We start from the raw sequence: 9,932 nt of genomic DNA, 5'->3' as shown, positions 1-9,932 counted from the left end.
CCATTACTAAGGGAATCCTTATAAGTTTCTTTTCCTCTGCTTATTAATATGTTTAAACTCAGCGAGTAGTCCCGCCTGACTTGGGGTCTCGTCGAGAGCATCGTCTTTGGGGACAATGTTCAAAGGGTCAACATAAGATTCCTCCCTCCCTCCCTCACTCACAAAAAGGAGGAACGCAAGCTGTGATCTAGACATGATACCGAGGTTGAATCAACCACCGTAGTGTCATGACAACAGATGCCGAGGACTCAATTTTAAGCCATTTGTGCGACGGTGCACACGGGAGGCCAACATGTGCCCCCGCCAATGCAACAAACCTAAGTGGTTGTTGTATGTGGGGGACGCGATGAGTGACGCCCAGGCAGACGGGCCCTCGGCCAGAAGGCTCCGGGCGCAACTTGCGTTCAAAGACTCGGTGGTTCACGAGATCCTGCAATTCACACAAAGTATCGCATTTCACTACGTTCTTCATCGATGCGAGAGTCGAGATATCCATTGTCGAGAGTCGTTGTGAATAATACGACAATAATGCTTTGCCCCCCTCACACCGAGATCGGGGCAAGGGGAAAGCTTATACGTTTGAGATCCTTGGCGCGACTTGCGCCAGTTTTTGCTTGGGCATCAGAGGGTGCATGAATGCTCCCCCCGACACAAAAAGTTTGTAAACACGTTCATGGGTCGTTTGATGTTTAGGCATCGAAAATGATCCTTCCGCAGGTTTACCTACGGAAACCTTGTTACGACTTCTCCTTCCTCTAAATGATAAGCTTCAGTGGACTTCTCGCGACATCGCAGGTAGCGAACCGCCCATGTCGCCACAATCTGAACACTTCATCGGACCATTCAATCGGTAGGAGCGACGGGCGGTGTGTACAAAGGGCAGGGACATAGTGAACTCGAGCTAATGACTCGCGCTTACTAGGAATTCCTCGTTGAAGACCAACAATTGCAATGATCTATCCTTTAAGTTTCAGCCTTGCGACCATACTCCCCCCGGAACCCAAAGACTTTGATTTCTCATAAGGTGCTGGCGGAGTCCTTAAAGCAACATCTGCCAATCCCTGGTCGACATCGTTTATGGTTGAGACTAGGACGGTATCTGATCGTCTTCGAGCCCCTAACTTTCGTTCTTGATTAATGAAAACATCCTTGGAAAATGCTTTCGCAGTTGTTCGTCTTTCATAAATTCAAGAATTTCACCTCTGACTATGAAATACGAATGCCCCTGACTGTCCCTGTTAATCATTACTCCGATCCCGAAGTCCAACAGAATAGGATCGAAATCCTATGATGTTATCCCATGCTAATGTATACAAAGCGTAGGCTTGCTTTGAGCACTCTAATTTCTACAAAGTAACAGCGCTGGAGGCACGACCCGACCAGTTAAGGCCAGGAGCGCATCGCCGACAGAAGGGATGAGCCAATCGGTGCTCACCATAGGCGGACCGATTGACCCAACCCAAGGTCCAACTACAATCGACCCAGACTTGCGATTGCAACCCAAAAACCCGTGCCTTGAATCGACGACCCGCGCCTCGGCTTGACTTCGGCTAGCACACGCAGCTGCGCCTGGTTGCACCACGTGTAAGCATCTGGCACAAGATTCTCTTCAGCTCCGACAATAGCTTCTCGACTCCGGCAGATTATTTGGCTCGTAAAACCTATTTCCTACCTGTTCGACACTTTCATCGAGTCTAGTGACAATGGTGTATCTTGATCGAAGGCAGTTAGAGAATTTAATGAGGTGGAAGGCTGAGGCACAACTTGACGAACTACAGTGCAAGAGCTGTATGAGAGAGAGATAGAGGGACGGTGGTAGGGCTGAGCAACGCCGAGCAATAAGTAACTAACCCCAACTTGCTCTTAGATTTCAAATGGTTTGACATGAAATGAGCTACTCTTTCTACCAAACCACAAAATACCTCTTCTTTTATCTACTTTGTGTTGTTTATATCATTCTCCTAATCTTTTGGATAGCGTTACTCGTAACTTGTACTAACAGAATGCTTAATAATTTGCGTTTTACTACCTCATCTTAGTAAGCAAAGATTCTGCACCTTTTTTGCCATGTCGATGATTGCCTGATAGCTATTATTATATGAGCATTCCATGAACGGCAAGTTGGAGGTCCAACTACCAAGAAAATCCAACATACAAACGCTTTGCATATCTTCTAAGATCTTGTTCAAACATTTTGTTTGGTCATCCATCTATGAGTAAAAGGTTGTGCTAAACTTTTGTACACCTTAAAACTTAAAACTTCGCAAAAGATGGACATGAAACGAGGATCTCATTCCAATACAATAGAAATAGAATCTGATGTCTCACATTGGCTGGGGAGGAGAAAAAAACAACATTTATAAGGGTGTGGAAACCTTTCCCTAGCAGACGCGTTTTAAAGTCTTGAGGGGAAGCCCGAAAGAAAAAGCCCAAAGAGGACAAAATCTGCTAGCAGTAGATCTAGACTGTTACATAGAAATCCATATAATCTAACAACTTAACTTCTACAACTTATCTAAAGGTTGTCTTTTCGATTCATTTAAATACTTAAATCATAAGATTAACCATTCAAGGCCTTTAGTCATTACGTTGTACCTGTAGGTTCTAAACTCAATCCAAACTTCTTGAAATCTGAGTGTGCATTGAAGCTAAGTTGAGGCATACACAAAGTTCGAGAGAACGATGCGATACAATTATCGAAGACAAGCTTGAAGAGAGCCATGTAGGACCTCGAGCCAAAACCTCAGAAGTTAGGATTTCAATATGAGTTTCGACATGCCGCTTGGGAATTAAGCAACTTGATATACAAAATATAATTTACTCCATTTTATACGGGTTGTTCATTGCTATATAAAATAATTTTCTTTTTTTTTTTGCTCAACAATGTTTTTTTTAATATAACTTAATCACTGCGAAATTAAAATATCTTATGCTTAATGGACTCACTATACAACAAGTAACTGAAGCAGCCACAAGCACTGGCAATTAGGTGGTCTTACTAGTAAGTAGACATCATGTCATCACATATAACGAACGTGGAAATTAGGTGGTCTTACTTTTGTCCCGAGCATGAAAAAAGTGATAAAAAAAAAGAACAACGAGACCCTATAAAAAATTTCAATTTTCAAATAAATATAATTCGCTTTCGCACTTTACCATAATTTTAATGTCAACAATAATAGAATCCAAATCTCAAACAACCAAACAAAAATAATCACGAGGAACCAGAAACTCGAGATAGAGAGTCAACCCTTTCAAATGGTTAGGTTGGAATATAAACTAAAAATCAAATTAAAAAAAACGGAAAGAAAATATTGTTATAGTAAGATATATTAGATCGCTAAATAATCGATTAAAGAACGAAAAAGACGTTTATGCAGTTATGCAGATTTACCTATGGAAACAGATTTACGTGATGAGATGTCGTCTATAGAAGCCGATTTACATGAAGAGAGATGTCGTCAGTTTTTTAAGTAAGGTTTATATTAGATCGCCAAATAATCGATTAAAGAAAGAAAATGGCCTGTACGCAGTTACGCAGATTTACTTGTAGAAAAGAATCGATTAAAAATTGGCCAAGAATATATGTGTACAGAATTATGGAGAGAACAAAAATGACTTCACGTAGTTACATCATGCAGAAGAAGACTAACGTGAAGAGAGATGTCTTCAGTTTGTTACCATAAAATACCGCCAAAGAATTGATTAAAGAACGAAAGTGGCCTATACACAATTACTCAGATTTACATGTAGAAACAGATTTATGTGAAGAAAGATGTCATAGGAGCAAATCAGGTAAGTCGCCTTACTATCGACATGGTTAGATTTGATGTTGTGTCAATACGTTCCCCGTGGTTTTGCACGTGCCATATATTTGATATATGTGAATTGTTTATGAAACGATATGACTATTATATGATATGCATACGTTACGGTATGTGAATGGTTAGAAATGGGAATAAAACATTATTTATAAAAATGTGGAAAACTTGGACGGTTACATTACCCAATATACAATAGCTCAACTTAGCACTTCATTGGTACAAATAGTAACTCTTTTTTTAGTCATCTTATCTTTATAATTTCTCTCATTTAAATCGTGTCTCGTTTCATTCATATACCTCCTCTTTATTCGGGTGTAACAAAAATATTTTCCAGAAACAAATTTATGAATTTATATATGAATGCTCGATTACCACAAAGTCATTTCTTATCAATTAAAATTAGAATATTCTTAAATTTTTATATTTAAAATACTAATAATAATAAAGTTCCCTATGGAATAAGATAAAGTTGAGAAAGAACCAACCATCTTATGAATCAATGGCTGACATTTGTTTTTTCATCTTATGATTCTTATAAATAAATACTATCAAGAAAAAGACTTTTATAAAAATTTTCGTAGAATGAAGTTTGGTAAGCGAAAAGGATAAAAAGGTCGTTTATCCAATTTCTAAGTAACATTTTTAATTTTTAATTCCTTATCTTGAGGGAATTTCAAAATGCTAGTGAGAAATGACCTAGAAGAAATGAAGAATTTTTATGGAAATTATGGATTTTTGGAGGAAAAATAATAATAAAATATTCGAAAAGTGGAAAATTACCAAAATACCCCTAAAGTTAAGGATAATTACGGATTTGTCATTCTGCTAAAAATCCGATCCTTCACTTTGACTTCTACACAAAATCCTTCAAATCTCGACTCACAGCCGTTCAATCTCCCCCATACTTGAATATATTCAGAAAACTCATGGATCATCACATCCAACAGCTAGAATTCAAAACCAAAGTCGGTGAGTCGGTGAGGCTGTGATCGGAGTAGATATTTCTGACGAATTTTCTAGAAAATTCAACCGATAATTCACGATGATTCTAGAGCTCCCAATGCCGGTTTATGCTTTCCCTATAAATTCTGAAGTTGGGGCAATAGTTTGGAATAAGAGTCAAGCAAGGGAGAGCTCCCAATGGTAGGCAATAAGCGTTTAGATTTTGGGTCTCCTACTCTCGGGTTTCTTCCAAATTTGAGAGCAATTCTCAACCATTTCCTTTCAAACTTGATCCTCTAGTTTCTAAACAATATTACCCACAAGTGCTATGAAGGAATAGGGTTCGGAAAGTGTCTAGAAACCATTCCCCCAATCCAATCCGCCATTAAAGAGCTTCAAGGAAAACTCAAAATTCAAATCAGAGGATACACAAAATTCGTCGAGCAAGAACAATCTCAATAAGTTTCTGCACCTTCAAGGAATGTTTTCATTGAAGACCACGAAGAGAAATAACCTCAGAAACGATTCCAATTGAAGAAAATTCGTTTCGTGTTCAAATTGTGGGTAAGTGTCGTATTCCTATCTATGACCTATTTTCCTTCAAATAAAGGATTCCTTTAGCTTAAGAGGAAAAAGATAGTAACTTTGATGAAGGAATCAAGAGCTGAAACGTCTAAGAACAAGATACCTAAGAGATTGAAAATCGGAGGTGTCATGAAGAACTCGAGGGGAGAAACGGCGTGATCGGAGCTGGGGAGGGCGAGTTTCAGACGGCGGCGCGAAAGATCACGCATGTCTTCTTCCCATCGGGAGGAAGAAGACGATGACATGGCCGGTTCAATTGAACCGGCCATGTCAACCAAAAACTTGACCCCTCGATTTTTCTAAAATTTAACCCTATTCTAGAATGGTTCTCAAAAAAATCTTTATGGTTCCAGAAACTAGACACAATAAGAAGTCTGTGGAAGAAAATTGAAGGTAATTCAGGTATCGGAAGATCATGAACAGAGGTCCCGAACGTCGACAACGCGGTAAATAGCCACCTTGCACTTTTTCGTTAAGAAATACTTGTAGAAATCGCTTGGATTTCCATATGAACCCTAAAACAAGTATGAATTTCGGATATATGAAAGAAAAGCTCAAAGAACCATGAGTTAAGGCTCTAAATCAATCAAAATACTCGGGAATTAGGGAACGTTAAAATAACTGACTAGATGAACTCTGCTCTAATAGCCAAAAAAAAAAAAAAATCATAAATAATGAAATAAATAAAGAAATAAAGAAATAAAAATAATTATAAAAAAAATGAAAATGGCCTTTATGGAGTTGAGATTCATGGGAGATTTAAGTGAAGATAGAATTGAACAATAAGGTATATATTAAATCTTCGTTTTCTTTTTAGTTTTTTTTAAGAAATCATAGTCAATTATAGTTAGATTTTCATTGTTTAGTTTTGAGTTAGAAACTAAATGTCAGTCATTTATACGAATTCTAGTAAATCAGGTTATATTAGTAATATTAGATTAAATTTATATCCGTAGCAAATGAATAGATTAAAAATAAAATGACCAAGAAAATTTGTGAACAAAAGGAAACACCAAGATAAGGAAAGATTTGGAAATAGGGATCCACTATAAATTTGGAATACATGAGAACAAAATTAGAAGGCAACAGAGTAAATATCCATAAAAAAAAAAGGAAGATTCTGTAATTAAAACATAAACTAAATAAAAAAGCATAAACTAAATACAGAAAAAAGTAAATATAAGAGTAGACCCAAGTAATAATTTTATAGAATTCAAACTTGAAATTGATGTCATGGGCTCAAATAGGTTTACGGATTTCAAAGAACATAATCGAACTTTCATTAAGGATATATTCGTGACAACAACTTAAGTTAACCAGGTAAGCGGCCTTACTATCGGCATGGTTATATTTGATGTTCACACGTGCCTGTGGTTCTGCACGTGTCATATATACTAATATGTGTGAATTATCTGTGAATCAATATGCTTATATTATGTTTATGTTATGCTATAATATGTGAATTGTATGATAATATTTATGGTGTGATGTGTTCAATGATATGTTTGATATATGATACGAGAAGGATGCACTAAATGTAATGTAACGATAGAAGTAAGATGTATTCACGAAACATTAAGGTTAGGTTATGCCTCGAAGTGCTATGGATATGAGAGATTGATAAAAGAATATGGTTAGGATATGGGTAGAAAGAACTCCCTAAGAATCTATGACCTTCTAGAACAACTTACGCTAAGATGGGTTCATATGATTACAAATGAAAGTTACAACTTATGCCCCAAGAAATTATGAACCTTAGAAACTTACAAGATTGAGGACCAAGAACAACACCACACAAGCTTTACAACTACCCAAGTAAGAAGAATGCTAGGTACCACTCAAGGACGAGGGACCAAGGTCCCCAAACTAAAAAACACAAGAATGCTAGGTAATACTCTAACCATTCCCAAAGTGACCTATGACCTCGCATCAAGCGGTGCTTTCTAAGGCCCAAGAATTCCTCTTCTAGGTGGGATGACCTGCACCATGTTTCCTTTGCAGGATGTCATGTTTGGCCTCAAGTTTCCCTCACCTAGAAGAGAAGTTATGGGTACCAAAAAGATTTGCAGGATGACATATTTAAGTATGCACCGAGCTAGTGACCTTTATGGTCTACCATGAAGAGTAGTCTAGGGCCACGAAGGAACAAGAAGCGAGTAAGTTACCTTAGCCAAGAATCAAGAACCTCTTAAGACCTCCCACGGTTCAACATTCTCATGACTTAGACTATGCTAATCAACAACTGAATTTCACACCACCAATTAAACGGTAATCTTTAACCATCACAAAAACCATAATCAAACAGTATAAAACTTAAGCTTTCCAGTTCAAGATTTTATAAACCGGGTTATACTACATGCTAATCGTTGCGTTTATCATCTTAAATTTCTCGCATATGAAAAGAGGTATAACAATAGTACACCTAAATTCCTACCTTTTATACAGATTATGAAAGATAATTAATACTAAGAAGGTTATGCTCATGCTTTAAATTTGTATTTAAGAAATAGGTTACTTTTAATAATAGTATAATTTACGTCCATCGACCAATGTTAACCGCATGACTAGACAAGAATAAAATAAAACAACTTCCTTTTAAATCAAGAACGGCCAGTATAGACGTTACAAAACGTGATTATTCTTTCCTTGAAATCGCAAGGAAATCAAGAAGACGTTACAAAGATGAGGCGTTTCACAGATATAAAATGGGGAACTGATATCCAAACATTCCATTGTAGCAAGGAATAAGAGAAGAAACAAACATTCCATTGTAGCAAGGAATAAGAGAAGAAAAGAATGGCGGGACAAAGCTTGAGAAATCTCAAAATTGTGGTGTTCATCTTCCTAGCCCTTACTTCTGGTACTTGATCCTTCCTCCTTCTCCATGTTGATTTAGATTGACAGATAGTATTAAAAAGAAGGTTTTTGTTTGTATGAATAAGTTTGTGTTACTATTGCAGGATGGATGGTGGTGCAGACAGAGGGGCGGACATGCTATAAGCACAGCGATGCATTTATAGGACCGTGCATTGCAGCAACATGTGCTGAACTTTGCATTTCTTTTGAGAAGTGGGATGACGGATTTTGCTCGGGTGATAAATGCACTTGTACGAAGCAATGTGCTGAGTCCATGCTTTAATGGGTTTGTAATTCACCACAGTTGTTGCTATCTGAATGTAATAAGCGACTCCAATTCTACTGAATTGCACAACATGTTTACTAATCAAAGCTTCCTTCTTCCATTTTATACTTTTTATCTCAACTCGCAAGTTCAAATTGATAGAATCACAAGCTTCGTTAGTTGCGTAAATTGATGCAATCAGGTTCAAAGCTTCCTGATTCCTTATTCCTTCTTGGTTCTTCCATTCAACTATGCATTGTCATATTGATTAGGCATTTCTTAATCATTTAATTTTTTATTTTTTTAAAGAAATCATTTAATAATTTTTAGAAAAGAAAAAAAAAAAACCGTTTACACTCATCTCATATTTGTTTCTTTCTCCGGATCTCTCTACAAGTTGGGAACTCAACCGTTTTAAAATTTAATTCAATATATATATTTAATTTGTAATTATTTTTTTATTGTTTATTCTTTAACCCTCCTAATTATTTTTAACCGTTATTTTAAGAAATATATATTGAAACTAAGTTGTAAAACTTAATTAAATATTTGAAAATAAATAAATAGTTTTCTTTATGAATTAAATTTTAACAAATAAACACGAGAATCTAACCCAACCTAAAAATTTGATGGTTGTGTTCATGCATTTGGGGGATACCCCTATCCCATCACAGAATTATCCTTAAGGGAACTACCTCTCTTCTATCCCTAAGAGTGGTAGGAGTGAATTCCATCTTGCACCCCACGTCCCCAGTCATTTACCCAGTGTTACCCCTGAAATGGGAGGCCTATTAAGTTGGCGAACTTGAGCCACTCTCACCCATGCAAATCTAAGGATAATTCCGAATAAAGAGAAGTTCATGGTTAGCTCAGGATTAAGATCGAGTTACCTAAGTCATCGAATGAAAAGAAAATCAGTCTCAACAGTAAACAACATGATAAAGTGAGAGTGATTTTTCTCATGGTTCGATCTTATGCAATACTCATTGCATATGACGCCCCCACTCACATGTCTCCACATGTACAATTTAAGTGATCACATTGTTTATATCAGAAACAAAAGTGAACCGCATCCATAGTGTCCTCAGAATAAGGTACTCAGCCTTATCCTTATACTATAGATCATTTTGACTATATATTTGAACTTGATCAACTCTTATGTCTCTACATATAGTTCACGTAATCATACTATAGCCAGAGTGTTCTTAGTTTATTGGATTTAGATTAATGATCATAAAGTTCACTTTATTCAATAACAATCTTTACTAAATAAACAACAATAATAACTTTATTGAAAATAGCATATGTTTTTGTTTACAAACCATGAGTTTTAGGACATAAAACCCAACAAACTCCCACTTGGACTAAAACTCTAGTGGGGTTTTATAACATTGAGTAGAGAGAAAGACATAAATACAATAAACTAGGTCATCACATACTCATGCCTTTTCTCCCACTTG

The 9,932-nt window shown here is 36.7% G+C and overlaps 2 protein-coding genes and 1 non-coding gene across 4 annotated transcripts in view; 2 read left to right on the top strand and 1 right to left on the bottom strand.

Moving 5' to 3' along the window:
* Positions 1–351: 351 nt before the first annotated feature.
* LOC111474400 lies at positions 352–507 on the bottom strand. Its single transcript, XR_002716005.1, has one exon. It is a non-coding gene; the product is annotated as a 5.8S ribosomal RNA (ribosomal RNA).
* A 4,923-nt stretch (positions 508–5,430) lies between these two features.
* LOC111474393 (defensin-like protein 5) overlaps positions 5,431–9,932 on the top strand; it is a 34,642-nt gene continuing 30,140 nt past the window's right edge. The window contains exons 1-3 of one of the 2 annotated variants that reach the window (XR_002715999.1): positions 5,431–5,797; positions 6,599–6,671; positions 6,877–6,962. The gene's annotated coding sequence lies outside the window, so the exon portion shown is untranslated. Of the gene's footprint in view, positions 5,798–6,598; positions 6,672–6,876; positions 6,963–9,932 lie in introns of those variants that run through there. The other variant, XR_002716000.1, reaches the window with a different exon arrangement.
* On the top strand, positions 8,078–8,600 carry LOC111474394 (defensin-like protein 5). Its single transcript, XM_023119501.1, has 2 exons — positions 8,078–8,211; positions 8,312–8,600. The coding sequence occupies exons 1-2, from the start codon at positions 8,148–8,150 to the stop codon at positions 8,488–8,490; spliced, it is 243 nt and encodes an 80-aa protein (XP_022975269.1). The 5' UTR covers positions 8,078–8,147; the 3' UTR covers positions 8,491–8,600.

This window comes from Cucurbita maxima, unplaced genomic scaffold (assembly GCF_002738345.1).
Source record: "Cucurbita maxima cultivar Rimu unplaced genomic scaffold, Cmax_1.0 Cma_Scf00345, whole genome shotgun sequence".
Classification (NCBI taxonomy): domain Eukaryota; kingdom Viridiplantae; phylum Streptophyta; class Magnoliopsida; order Cucurbitales; family Cucurbitaceae; genus Cucurbita; species Cucurbita maxima.
This window is presented reverse-complemented; position numbering and strand designations above follow the sequence as displayed.